General features: G+C 46.0%; 1 protein-coding gene across 6 annotated transcripts in view; it reads right to left on the bottom strand.

Annotated features, from left to right (window-relative positions):
- LOC148012972 (kinesin-like protein KIN-UB) overlaps positions 1-14,588 on the bottom strand; it is a 120,309-nt gene that overhangs the window by 73,330 nt on the left and 32,391 nt on the right. For all 6 annotated transcript variants that reach the window (XM_087667460.1, XM_087667461.1, XM_087667462.1 and 3 more), the window contains 3 exons: positions 4,631-4,852; positions 4,369-4,534; positions 4,064-4,213 (listed from right to left, as the gene is read on the bottom strand). In XM_087667460.1, coding sequence (XP_087523586.1) covers positions 4,064-4,213; positions 4,369-4,534; positions 4,631-4,852 — 538 coding nt within the window. The remainder of the gene's footprint in view (positions 1-4,063; positions 4,214-4,368; positions 4,535-4,630; positions 4,853-14,588) is intronic.

Here is a 14,588-nt window from a genome sequence, read left to right as displayed (position 1 = left end):
CCACTAGGTCCCTGCCATATCCAAGCCACGTGCCAACTGCTAAACTCCTATGGGCTAAAAGCCATAGAAAGAGAGATATCTTCCTGGGCCTGAGGTTGTCATGTAGCTGCCTCCAAAAGTCGTATAGGAACTCATCTAAGACTCCCTCTCTATGCCAATGAGGGATGGCTACAGGCTATGCTCTAATCTTGCTCATCTGTATCCTCCGTCCCAATCTAGTAGTGTAGCCAAAGAAGGGGATGTCAGATGGCCTATCAAGGAAGGGATCCCTCCACACCCACTCTCCTGGATCCCACTGAAGTCTCTATAGAGGCCTCCTCTGGTATGCCCAATATCTCCATCCATCTGTAAGACAAGTGGTTGGGTCTAGGTCTATGTGCCATTTTCTTTGAAAGTGTGCCACTACTCTGATTCTCTGCCTGGAGCAACCACTGAGTGTTGTAAGGTCAAGGTCCTCTCATTGGAGGTAGCCATCCTCCTCAACTGTGAAAGTGAATGTCTTGTCTCTGCTAGATGCAATTACTACTAGAAGGATATTCCCTCTAGAGAAAAGACCAATCCAAGTCTGAGAGGAAGCTATTTCAATTTGCCAATCCGGTGGAACCCCTTCCATCACAACCTCAATCATAGCCATGGCTCCCCTAAGACCCTGTAATCGCTACCTTTGGGTCTCATGTGGTAACTCCTGAAATGCAAACCACTCCCCCACTAATGTAGCGACCTGTAAAGAGAATCTCCCCCATGATAAGTGTGTCCGCTGCCCAATGGTGTGGCCTGACTCTGATCTCAAATAATGATTAAAGAGAAGAGGCTATCTCCTCTTCTCTTCAATAGTAGTCGTGGGGAGCTAGTGGAGCCCTGAAGATACAAATCTCCAAGCTCTAATAATGGCTGCTGCAAATCTGGCCTCAAAGCTCCTCCCTAAATCTCAGGTTCTGATCTCCTGAAATATCTAGTGAATGCTGGGTTGCCGATGATTTTTCCGATGCTGGGGAGTGTTTAACCCTCTCATGCGCACTTCATGCCTAGATTGAATATATTGGATATATTTATTGATCACGCTTGTTGTTGTCATCATTGTCAACATCAGTCTAGCTTGTGTTTTCAGTCTCATCAAGCCAATACCCTTCCATTCACAACATCCTTTCGATTAGTGGTTACAAACCTTGGGATCTCTCTCCGGTGGACGTCACACTTCAACTAGTCCCTTAGCTTGCTCCCAAGAGAACAACCACTTATTGGAAAACTCTACTGTTGAGCATCTTATATATTCTTTCCTTCATTTACAACATCGATTTATTCACTTCGAAGTTCTTTTTCTTCTCTATTTGTGTTTGTGTTTTTGTGTTTTGCATTAATTGCATTGTCGTCTAAATTATAGTGTTTTAGTCATATTTGTACATTATGTGTTTTGTCAATGCAAGCCTTAGTATCTTCACACTTAGCCCATCCCATTATACTATTCTTGAGCCTTGGTACATGGATTCCATTTTCCAAGTCTATTCTCTTGGAGTTCTTGTATTCTTTTCTATTCTGTGTCCACTATAGTTTCTATCAACAATGTCTCATTGCTTACATTACTCCACACTTTTCTAATATTATTTCACTTCTGCATCCAGGAAGGCGAGGACTCTCACCAACTTCTTCAAAGCAACAATGACCTCAAACACCACTATTCAAGGGGCATCTTGACCCAATCAGTTGCCTAAGTATCATCAAAGGATCTAGGTGATTATTTTGAGCTTAAAAATGCATTATAGCCTGATTAGCTCTTAATTACAGCCCCAAAACTCAAAATTACCAAACTTTCAATAAAAAGAAACGTGATCCTAGAGTGTATGTGTCCCATAAGCCAAACCCTAATTTGGGAGGACCCATTCATCTATAAATAGATAGGTTGCCCACCACTCAGCCCACAATCTGTCTTTACTGTCCACACCCCAACATCCAGAGGATATCTCTATTCGAGCTGATGTCTACCAGCTAGCACTTGCATTTGTCCCTCCTACTCCTAGCAACCGCTGATCAGCCTGCTTCTACCTATCTAGCTGTGGTTTGCTGTTGTCCACCTCTCCAGCCTGTTCGTACTGTTCAGCACTCTGTTTGGCTGCATTTACTATTGCAGGAGCCTGATCAGCCTGCATTTGAAACTCAAAACCAATCGTCTCTTGCTGACATCATCATTGACTGCTGCATTTGCCAATCTGCCCTACCATACAGTACGCCACATCATCATCAATTGCTGTGTTTTGGTGCTGCAGCCATTGCTTGCTTCTTCTTGACAAAATTCCATTGTTTGTTACCTATCTAATATTGATCCAGCTCCACACTATTGCATTTGCTAACGCCAAACATATACGGAGGCTATTTGTTGCAATTTGAGGTCCATCAAGGTATGACACTCTCCAACTCATATTATCTACCCTAGTCCTACAGAGACAAGAGTTCAAGGGTCACTATTCCACCTTTGCTTAGTGTGTTTGCTGCATTGAGCATTGCATATTAGTAGGCAGCATGTCTATTTATAGATGCAAAAGGATCCTCTCAAATCAGGGTTTTGATTATGGGACACAGAAACTCTCTAGGACCACACACCATTTAATGGAACTTTTGGTAATTTACGTGTTTTAGGATTTTTTTAAGAGCTAATTAATTTGTAATGCAGTTTTAGCTCAACACGCTTCATCGTTGGGTCTTCAAAGTCTTAGACACTCCCAAGATCTGAGAGGAGGCGTTAGCCAACCATTTTATTCTATCAATCTATCAAGGCCGTAATCAATCTCACTCCTAATAAGCATTGAACTTATGATACCATTCCCTAGGAGCCTCTTTCAAACCATATAAGCTCCTACATAGCTTACACACCAACTACTCCTTGCCTTCCACAACAAACCCCTCAAGCTGTTACATGTAAATATCCTCATGCAAGACTACATGCAAGAAAGTGGTCTTTACATCCATCAAACCAACTCCATATTCTCTCGAGCCACCAAAGCAAGAAGACTTCATCATTTCTCATTGAGGGAGTACATACATGAGATTGGACATTTTTCATTTCTTTCCATAATACATGTTTCATCTGCTTACAAGCTATGTTTTCTCTTGCCAAGTTTAAGAAGAGATCTATGTTAAACTAGGGCAATATGGAAATGTTAACATCTAATCCAATAGTTATGCAAATATATATCCATGCAGCTAAGATTGTGAGCTCTTTTGTGGCTTCCTACAAAAGCAAAGCCTTTATATGCAGTTTTGAGGTGTTACAACATTTCTGCCTTTTTTCCTTTCTTATTTGGTCCTAATAGACAAGTTGAACTCTTTAACAAATTCAAGCTGCCATAGGTCTCCTGCACCTGCAGTTGCCATTCAAGATTGTGATGGAAACTTGGAGGTTAATATCAAAGTCTTTAATTTGCAGTGTTGCTACATATGCCTTCCTATGGCTAAAAGTGGCAAAATTTTGTTGGTCGATCTTCACTTCTTTTGTTTATAGAGTTCTGCAGTCTCTCCCTATCCCTCAGGCTTAGTCTAATAGACAATAAATTTCCTGCCTCTTTCAAGCTAGAGAGATGTGAAGTTTAGACAACCTAGAGAGGTGAAAGTTTGAACATATTTGCGGTGACAGGTAGGATGCATAAGTTATTTGGACAACAGCTGTGACTGAATAGTAGTAGCTTTACTAGTACTGGTAACATAGAGCAGACTATAAACTTCAAAGGAAGCTACAGTCAGGTTTGCACAAGCACATAGCTGGTTGGGCCAGAAAAATTACCCTTACATAGGCCAACACTAATTGACTGAACACCTTGCACAGCACAACACTACCCTGGCAAGACATGAGCCAATGTACATTTCTCAAACCTGACATGGAAAACTTCAAATATGACCTTGTAGGGCACTTTGGTTCTCCGTTCTCCCCTGACACCATCCGCACACACAGGAGGAAAATACAGACTTATAAAAGCAAATGTGTCTGCAATGTGTGTCTTAAACCTATAAACATATGTAAAACAAGGAAAGAGAGTGCGTCCTCTAAAGAAGGGAACAATGTGGAAGACTTTACCTCCAAATGAGTCACGTAGAAGTCTTGTCAACTTTGAGTCCCTGATTGGTACATGCTGACTATTTTCAGCAAGTGCATTGATGCATTTCCCAAGTGCTGTCAATGATAGGTTGATGTATTTGGCCTCTTCTAATGTGTGGCCCTCACTACCTGGCAAGATAAGTAAGAGACTGAACACATCTGGCATCTACCAAAAACTACAATGCCCTACAGTCTAGCAGTTACAAGAAGCTACCTTGCAAATATGGTATTTAGAAACCACTACTTCCATAGTAACTCTGTAAAAATAAGGTGGTGAAACAAACCAGATTTGTCAACTCTTTCTGACCCTGCTAGATCAACTATAAGAAGCTTGCTTCTTCGGATAGTTGGTATGCGATGGCTTTTAGACATCTGCATGTTTGAGGCACTTTCATTCAATGTGATAAGCTCTCTGTCTTGTTTGGCTTTAACTGCCTTTTTAACATTCACCTGAAAACAGGGGGAAGGGAGAAAAGTGGATTGATTATCACTTGGGTACCGTATCGCTCATTTCTTTAAATTCCATGAAAAGAAGAAATGTTTTACCAGAAGTATTGCATGACTACGAGATGATTCCGTGTTCAGTCTTGTATTAGCAGCAAAACGATTTGCTTCTCCTGTTTGGAGAAGTTCAACAAAGCTCTTCTGATCCCTAACCTCTACAAGTGTTGCACCAGGCAACGATACATCACCGGTTTTAGGATCCTCAACTATTGGAATGTTATCTTTTTCTGGAGCAAGAAGATCTTGCACTGTTTCCATGTAGAGCTGTGGAAGCACAAAAACAAAAAGATCTCAATCCCCTTAACTGCGTTGAGGTAATCACTAAGAGCTTATTTCTTACCAAAAGCTATTAAAAATCACATTCTGATAAGTTTTAATACTATATTTGTCTTATTTAAAAAACTATTTTTATGCAGATTATATGCTGTTGTTTTTCATCTCCAAGTATTTGCTTGAAGGGTTTTAGTTAAACGTGTGAGCCACTTGGACACAAGGTAGATGCACACAATAGCAATGAGAGCTGTGATGAAGCAAAGGTCTTGCTGGTGCAATTCAAAAGGCGATGGCTTAACTAAGGACAAAGAAAAATTAAAGAAGTTTATGAGGGCAATGGTGATGGATGGTGAAATAAGCTACACATAGCGCAACTAGACGAGATCATGGTCCTGCTAGTATATGTCCAACCTTGGAGAGAGAGAGAGAGAGAGAGAGAGAGAGATGAACTCAGATATGATTTCAACTGGAATTCTTTAATAAACACTGAGAATGTAAACATAGAGAGAGAGAGAGAGAGAGACGAAACGCGCAGGAGATGATGGCGCATCGTGGTCGCGACCTGCCGCTTGCCCTACTTCGTCATCCGTTGGCTGCTCCCACAGGCGTGCAGGCGGAGTAAGCGTCGCCCGTCAGTCATCTGTCCTGGGCGCGGGGATCCCTGCCGTCGCCCTTCAGTCACGTAGCCCCACGTCTCTTACGTCTCGGCCCTAAGCATCGCCCTGTTTCATTCCGCCTTGTCTACTGCCTGTCCCGCTGCAACGTCTGCCGCCGCCCCGTCTCCTTCGCCTGTGCTGCTGTTCGAGGCTCTGCCTGCGTGTGCTCGTCCTTTCGTGCAGAGGCGCCCAGCTCCTGTAAAACCCTAAACCTGACCATCGTCAGAGAGGCAGCGTCCGGGATAGCGTGCCCACTGCTCTGTACCCGACACCCGGTACGCTCTCGCTGTTGTCCCGTCTGCCCTACGTAAGGTCTGCTGCCGGTGGGTACCTGCAAAGAGCATCTTGTGGTGACGCGCCTGGAGAGAGAGAGAGCGGGAGAGAGAGAGGGTCAGTCCTCCTTCGAGATCAGATCGTGATACACGATGGCTGGTTTGGATCTGGATTTCATAGACCAAACGGTGGCAACACTTGGCCCGGATTCTGATGCTGAGGAACCTGAGGATATGGTTCCATTCAACGAAGAGATGCCCCCTGGTCCCGACATCCAGCCTGCGGGTAAACCTACCAAGCATACTTCGGAAGAGACCGGTGTTCATCAGGATCGTTCCTATGCTCAGGTTGCTTCGGATTCTGTGGACTCTCAGGATGTTGACTGGGAGCATTTGCTGGAATTTGCCAACACTTTGCTTGGCGAGTATGTTCAACATAATCAGGAAGTCTTTTCAGACTCTGCACCTGAAGATGTTCTGGAAGCCACCGTGGACCCAAAAACTGTCCTACGCTCCTTTTCGGTGTTTTATGATCGCGCTGTGATACTCTTCTTCACTGGTCGCATTCCGCTACTTTCCCGTATTCGCCAGTGGCTGCACAGTCTGCTACAAGAGGAATGTGTTGAAGAGATTTTTGTTGGGTCCCGAGGTTTTTTTGAGGTCCTGTTGAAATCGAAGACGCACCGTGCTGCTCTCCTGTCTAAACCGCCTTTGTTTTTTGATCGCCGGTTGGTTCATGTGGTTCCATGGCACCCAATGGCAGATTTTCAGCATACGCTGCAACGTGAATGCCCTGTGTGGGTAGAAGTGGAAAATTGTCCGGCTGTTTATTGGCCACTATTGAAGGATGCTATGGCCGCTGTGGGCACTGTTCTGGTCCCTCCCAGTCTCAGGGCTGTGAATCGCAACCGCTTGTGTATGTTATGGGACACTGCAAGAAAAAGGCCTGCTTGGTGACGCCTCAATTGCTCTGGCATGCATCCGTTACACTTTCGTTTGAAATGGGGCAATTTTGCAGGCCATTGCTTTTCCTGTGGACAGTTGGGGCATTTTATGGCCGAATGCCTGGAACAGCAACACACTTTAGATGTTGGCCATGTTGCGCCGCCCATGGAAGATATGGTGTGTGATGCTCCGTCACTGGATACTATCCACCAGCCCCAAGTTCTGGCCAAAGGTAAACAACAGGTTTCGGGTCTGGATTCCCGTGCCACTGATTGGGTTGAAGTACGTGCAAAAAAAGGCAACAGGGTTGTTGCTGGCATGGAGAATACTGTGCTTACTACCTCACAAGATTCCATGCGTACATATATGCGCAGGAAGGAAATGTTGTCTTCCGAGCGCTCTGCTCCTGCTATGGTTTCCTCTGCCCCCCGTCCTCAGCCCGCCAGGAAAACGTATTCGGATCGTCCAAAGGGTCCCCCTGCTAAGCTGGCTTTTGATACTAGAGGCAACGTCATTACCCCGTGGGACCGTTGTTATCCCCGTTCCAACCCCAAGCCAGCAGATATGCCGTCTACTTCCAAATCTGGTCCGCAGAACTCTTTTGCAGTGTTGGCAGATTTCTTGGACGAGGGAGTCCTGGACATTCTCGCTGACAAAGTCAAATCGAGGCAAGCTGTGCCTCGTACCTGATTTTGTTTTGAATACACATGAAAATAGCCACGTGGAATGTGCGAGGAATTTGTTCTCGACACAAGCAACATGCCATGTGGACTGTATTGCATGAGAATCAGTGGGATGTCCTGTGCGCTGTTGAGCACAAGAGTCACGGTGAAGCCGGAAAAGTTGTGGATTGCCATGGCTTTCGTTTCTTTTATGCAGGGACACAGACCATGTATTATTAGGGTGTGCTCATGATTGTACATGACAAATATCAGCCGGTTCTTATTAAAAATGATGTTCATGGCCGCTTCTTGGTGATTGAAATTTTATTCGAAGGGGAAATCTTATGGTTACTTAGCCTCTATGCTCCGAATGATTCGTTATCTCGTCGGGAGCTTTGGCAGACTTTGCAGACCTCCTTGTCCCTTGGCAGACGGGGCTTCTTCATGGGGGATTTCAATATGTGTGTTGATTCTTCCCAATCCACCTCGGAGCATTCGGTAATGGATGCGCCGGAAAGTCGTAGGTGGCATGAGTTGGCTCTTGCTGTTCTTAAGCAAGATCTTTGGTCCTGGCTCCACCCGTCTTCTACAGGGTTTACTTTCCATTCTGCCCAGTATGCAACAACATGGTCGCGATTCGACCGTATATATATCATGCAGAATGATGATTTTCTTCCCGAGATGCTCGAAATAAAAGTGTTGCAGCAATATGCCTTGTCGGACCATTTCCCGCTGCAGCTCGAGCTCCTTGCACAACCCATTGCACCTTTCAAGCAATTTCTGGGGAGACTCCCTTTGCGTTTCAATTCGTCTTACTTGAAGCATGCAATCTTTCAGGGCTATATGCAGCAATTGATTGACAGATTCTTCTTGGACTTCTCCTCTCAGGGCATTGCGTCATTTGAAAGATTGCTCTCTAATGTGCAGCGGGTTGCTCGGCAGTATGGGATCTATCATGCCTCTCTTTGTCGGCGGCGTCGCCAGGCAGCAGAGGACCTGCTGGCTTTGGTTCGTTCTCTGCTGGTGGACACTCCGGATGATGCATTTCTGCTCGCACTGGCCATGTGGGTGGCTGATCTTATTAAAGAATTCCAGTTGAAATCATATCAGCAGGCCAAACTGCAACATCTGACGGAGACTTTGCAAGATAGTGCATGTCAGACCCATAAGTTCTTTCGAGCTCTCCACGCCTCTCCGGCTCCAGAGAATATGACTAGACTCGAGGATACAAAAGGCCACCTTATCCTGGATCCGCAGACTATTGTGCATATGTGCAGGAATTATTTCCGTGACCTTCTCGGTTCCACTTCTCCACCTTCAGCCCAAATTCATCAGGCCCGTTCGGTTTTTTATGACCTGGTCCGCAATCAGCTTCCGCAGGACATGCAAGCTACTATGGAGTCAGATATTTGTGAGGCAGAGGTTATGGACGTCTTGTTACACTTACCCAAGGATAAAAGTCCGGGTTGGGATGGTCTCACCAATGAGTTCTTTGAAGCTTTTGCTACCCAACTGGCGAAACCATTGCAGGCTTTGTTTCAGCAGGTGTGGGAAACGGGGATCATGCCTTCCTCATGGAAACAAGGTCTTATTAAACTGCTTCCAAAAGTTCCTTCGCCATCTAAGTTGACACAGTGGCGCCCAATTTCTTTGATGGGTTCAATGTACAAAATCTTTTCCAAACTAATGGCGAATCGGCTCCATAAGCATCTCCCTGCCATTGTGCACCCTCTACAGTATGGTTTCATTAAGGGCCGAAATATTCTGCACAATGTATTGAATGCTCAACTGGCAATTGATTATGCAAGGCATTCTAATCAGGAGGTAGTACTGATTCAACTGGACCTGGAAAAGGCTTTTGACTATCTGGACTGGTCGTTCGTTGCTGAACTTATGTCTGCTATGGGCTTTGGTGCTCGGATGTCTCGTCTAATCTACACCATTAGCGATGCAGCGTCTTCGCGAGTCATGCTGAACGGAGGTGTTACTGAGCCATTTGTCCTTGCCCGCTCTGTCAGACAAGGGTGCCCTTTGAGCCCTCTATTCTTTGCCCTTGCGACACATCCAGTTCTTTCGATGTTATCTCATATGGCAGCCTCTTCTCAGTTAGCCGGACTGTCGCTTCCTACAGGACAGCACTTCATTAGCCAATCCCTGGCGGATGATAGTTTTATGATTTTGCGTGCGGACAAGGATAACTTTCGAAAAGCATTGGATGTTTGGGGTCTCTTTGGTCAGGCGTCCGGCCTTCGTATCAATGCACTCAAATCAGCCATTCTCAGCTGCACGGAGTCAGATTTGCAGTCCTTGGATTGGCAGGGTCTGGTTGTTCCTCGTGGCTCCATTGTCAGGCACCTTGGGTACCCTTTGGGTGTTGATGTTCCCCCAAAGCAGCTTCTGCGGTGGATTTCTCAGAAAATGGTGGATAAGTTTATGTATTGGAAGTCTCAAGCCTGGCCCTTCCATGTTCGCCTCAAAGTAGCCCAGACAATTATGTTGCCAACGCTCACATATTTCTTGCCATTGTTGCCCTGGACTGCTACGACTCTGAATGCTCTTACTCAGCCTATTCGTTTCATGCTATGGAAGAAGGACTCATTGCATGCAGGTATTTCCTGGATCTCTTGGTCGCATGCGTGCACCCCCAAACGCATGGGTGGCGGAGCTATTTTAGATGCCCAAACTCACATGCAAGCACTCCGTTGGTCTCTTTTCCGCGCCATGTGCTTAGATCATCATCCATGGGTCGATATAGCCCGTTATTTCCTTGAGGGCCATGGCCTTCTGCATGGCAATACCCAAATCCGAAGTTCTTGGTGGCATGTTCTTAATGCTGATTCGCGGTTCTCCAGTTCTTCTTCGTCGCTGCTTACTCATTTGGTATGTTCCTGGAAACAGGTCCTCCAGAAGGCTCAGTGGCATCCAGCGGAGGATCGCTTAGCTACTAACTCTTTTCAATTGGAATTGCTGGCAGTCTCGCGTTTACTTTCATGGGAAGGTAAACATGAGCTTAGACCACAATTCAACCGGATGGCACGCTTGGGCTTGTCTTCAGTTGCGGATGCCACCCTTGCCAGTCGCAATATGCTTATATCGTTTCGTACAGCCAGGAGGCTCTTCAGGATCCCTCATGGATACAGGCCTTTATGGGAACAGCTTTTGAGGGTGCTCCAGAGCCGCCAGCCCTTTCCTGCCCTTGCTTCGGATCATCCTTGGCAGGATTGGGACCTACAAGGCCGGCTGACTTTAAGCAAAGCTTCTGCTAACCAAGTGTATCATCTTCTGATTAAAGATCATCAATGGCTAGTCACTAAAGCGAATGCTTTATGGGGATTGCGTAAATCCCGGTCATGGTGGAGGGCGACTGTGATGGAGGGCTGGTTGAACAAGACACCCTTCAAATATAAAGTCTTTCTTTGGCGAGTGATGATTGGTGGTCTTCCGCTTGCTTCAGCTCTTTCCAAGCGACGAATCTCCAATGGCAACTGTTTCTTTTGCACCACTACTGTGGAATCCGCCCGTCACCGATTTATTTCTTGCCCCATCGCTAAGAAAGTCTGGTTATTTTTGTCGGCTGTTTGGCAAGGGGTGGTTGGTTTCACCCTGCGCCCCTTTGATTGGGTTTTCGGGCAGCCCAAATACCCCACTCCGGCACAGCCACATATGAATCTCATGTATCATTTTCTTCGATATTGGGGCTGTAGGCATAACTGGACCATTCGGAATGCTTTTCTTTTTGACTCCGCCTATAATGTTCAGCGGCATATTGCGAGGCTTAAGGGGCTCTTGTATTGGCAGTTAGATCTTCTCCGGCATTCTGATTTGCTCTCTAGGGAGAACTCACGTCCCTGGCATATGGCAATTTCCTCTGCATCTTTGCCATGACGTTGTAACTTGTAGTACTTAGAACCTCTTCACATGATGGCTTAGATTGTCGTCATGTCTCTTGTAATCAAGTAATCTTGTACTTTTTTCGTAATTAATACAATTACCTTTTACGAAAAAAAAAAAGATGAAATGAAATGAAATGAAATGATATATTAGCATCTACAAAAGGCCAAAATGACCTATGAGACCATGAGTTACAATCATGTGTATGATGGTACAACTGTCTGGGCTCATGTGCGTATGGAGATCCTAGCTCTAGCCCAAGCAATAATCCCCTGTATCCGCCTATGAAGCTGTCGTCGGTGTCTGTGTCGAGGCCTACGATGTTTGGATCGGCTAAGCTGAACAGCTCGATCAGTCAGTATTCCTTGTCTATGTGTGGACTGTGGCTGTAACTCTATTGAAGTCTCCTTTGCAAAGAAGTCTATGAGCTGCCTCTGTGGAGGGTCTCGATGTCCTAGAGCAATTGTACTCCTGAGGCACATGTCACAAAGCCGTCGTATCTCAAGAAGAAAGAGGCCAAGGCATCACTAATTGGTAAAATCCATGATTCTGGATAGTGGTCCAAATTTGTCTCTAAAGAGACAGTGGAAACGACCACGGACCTCATAATACGCTGGGCAATGGCAAATATAATGCTCCTCTATCTTTGGCTCTAGTTGGCATATCTGGCATATGCGCTCCTTTGATGGGATGGATCTATATCTGCCACTCTCAATCTCTAGCCGATGTGAGGAGGTGCGCAACTGGCCAATAGTACATCTGTTCCCATGGGAAAGGTGGATATTCATGTATCTCAGGCGAGCAATAAATCCATCATCTGTAGTATGAAGGAAATGCTCGCGGTAGAAAGCCATCTTTGTCCCTAGCTCCTGGCTCAGTCTTGCTATGGATTGCGTGAATCCATTCGGTCTCTGTTGAACTTCTTAGAGTGTGTGACCTGTAGTCCTTCTTAACTAAAACATCCCACCATGGCTATATACAAAGAAAGGACACCTGATCCTTAGCTTGCTCATTCTTGGCCACTACAAAGTTAAGAATATAGACATCTATCTCCGTCCATTAGTCAATGAGCTTACGATTTTGTGGGAGGAGAGGGTCACCATGGAAGATATGAGTAAGCACGATGGTCGATGGTCTACCGATATACGAGCCATTCTCATGTGGACCATGCATGACTTTTCCGGATTCAGGAAGTGTTCAGGTAAGTAGGCTTCCGTTCTCATTGTTCATATCTATCATAACTCATTCAAGTTTATATTCACAAGATAGAGGTGTTGGGACAGGTCTGGTTACCTGAGGTTATCATGCATGTCCATTGTGTGGGCCACAATTAGACTCCCAAAGGTTACAAACCATGAAGAAGATGGTATATCAAGGATACATTGCTTTCTTGCTGGCGAGTTATGAACTGAGGAAAGGTTTTTTTGGACGACCTCTAGCATGAATGAATACCCAAAGCTGGTATGAGTTGAAAATGGTTCACACGGAGACATCCAAATATAATGCGACGGTTCTCAATTTTCTACGAGTTGCCATATTGGACCCACTTACAGATCAACCACATGTTGGATCCCATGCATATTTTCAAGATTGTGGGCAGCTTACTATGGGACAACATCATAAGAAAGAGAGACACTGCAGGGGCACGAATGGATTTGAAGGAGGTAGGCAAGATGGAGGCACTTTGGAGTGCTTATATGCTTTCATCCTTGAGCATGAGTTAAGCAGGTGGGCAGAGATGTGGGGTCTTAGAGCACAAGGACAGGTTGTCTTTAGAAGAGGCTTCTCCACATTGGATCACATCCTCACACTCAGAGCGATCATTGAGGAGGGGAGGGCCCATGGCCGACGGACCTATTGTTGCTTTGTGCACTTCCGCAAAGCCTTTGACACAGTACCAAGAGACAGGCCGATACATAGATTGCATGCCATGGGAGTACCAAAAGAGCTCAGTTGGGGTGTTTTGGCACTGTATGAGAGAGTTGTGGGCAGAGTCCGAATACCTAAGGGCCTTTTGGTACCTATTTACTCCACCATTGGGGTGAAGCAGGGATGCTCCCTCTCTCCGACATTATTTGGCATGTACATTAATGGGATTGCTGATTACATTTCACATGAAGGAGATAGAGGAGTCTATTCCTCTTTCCCGTCCCCTTTCTATTCATGTATCTCGGCGAGCCCCTCCAGTGGGCCGAAGATGCAGCCTTTGGTACCCCCTGTACAGGTACCCATACTTCCTCGGCTGCCCAAAGAGGACCGGTTGGATGGATCCAACTTTTCTCTATGGTCCTGCAAGGTGGAGTGTATCTTGGACTCTTCGATCTTTGGGAGCTTGTTTCTATTCCTATTCCCCGGCCTAAGGTGGATCCCGCAGATGGGACATCTATGGATTGTGCAACCTTATGGGATTGGCTCAATTCTAGAGCCAGATCTTTCCTCTTTCTGAGTTTGCAGGATTCTGTCCTTGTTCATATTCACAGGTTGAAGACTGCAGCAGACGTGTGGAGAAAGCTCGCGCCTCTCTATCAGTAGAAGACGTTTGCCCACCGGATATCTCTCGAAAAGAAGTTGCGGATGCTCGCTATCTTCGAGCTCCTTTTCACACGCCCTACATGTTCCGGATTTCGGCCTTCCCCTCCTCTCAGTTTATGGCCTTACGAGGCTTGGCACACGAGTGATCTTCACCGAGCATGCCGTTGTTATTGAGGATTCTTTTACAAGAGTTGTCTTATCTACAGGTTGGCAAGAGAGCAGGCTTTACAGGGTCCATTCCCCTTCTTTGATGCAGGGTCCTCCGCGCAGTCTATTGCTACACCCGTTCCCACTTGTGCACCTTCTATTCCACAGGTTCCTTTCCATCCCCCACCTTCTCCTCCGGTGGTTCCCTCGTACCCCCCATCCCTTTCAGAGGGGGACGATCTCGGTGATGCAGCTGTGGATTCCCTGGCCCCTAGTGTTTTAGAGGGGGATTCCCAGGATCGTGAGGAGCTCCTTCAGCGGCAGTCTACATTGACGGGCTTCATCAACATTGGCATTCCTCTTGCCACCCCAGGATCTATTTCTTCTTCGGCCTTCAGCCACATCCAAGATCTGAGAGGGGGTGTTAGCAGTCATGTTTGTCATGCCTTGTCATCTCCTGCCTGTGAGCCTCAATCTGGGTCAGACAAGGACATTAGGAGCTCTAACATGTCTATCATGTGTTATGATGGGGAAGGCTAGTCACTCTTGACTAGCTGTCTTAGGATGTGTATTTCTTTTTGGCCTCTTTTAGTGGGCAGCCACTGGCTGCCCGGCCACTTTT

Source organism: Lygodium microphyllum, chromosome 26 (assembly GCF_053477565.2).
Source record: "Lygodium microphyllum isolate KBCC chromosome 26, Lygodium_microphyllum_v1.1.10, whole genome shotgun sequence".
In the NCBI taxonomy this organism is placed as follows: Eukaryota; Viridiplantae; Streptophyta; class Polypodiopsida; order Schizaeales; family Lygodiaceae; genus Lygodium; species Lygodium microphyllum.
Note: the sequence above shows the minus strand (reverse complement) of the source record. Positions and strands in the feature narration are given on the sequence as shown.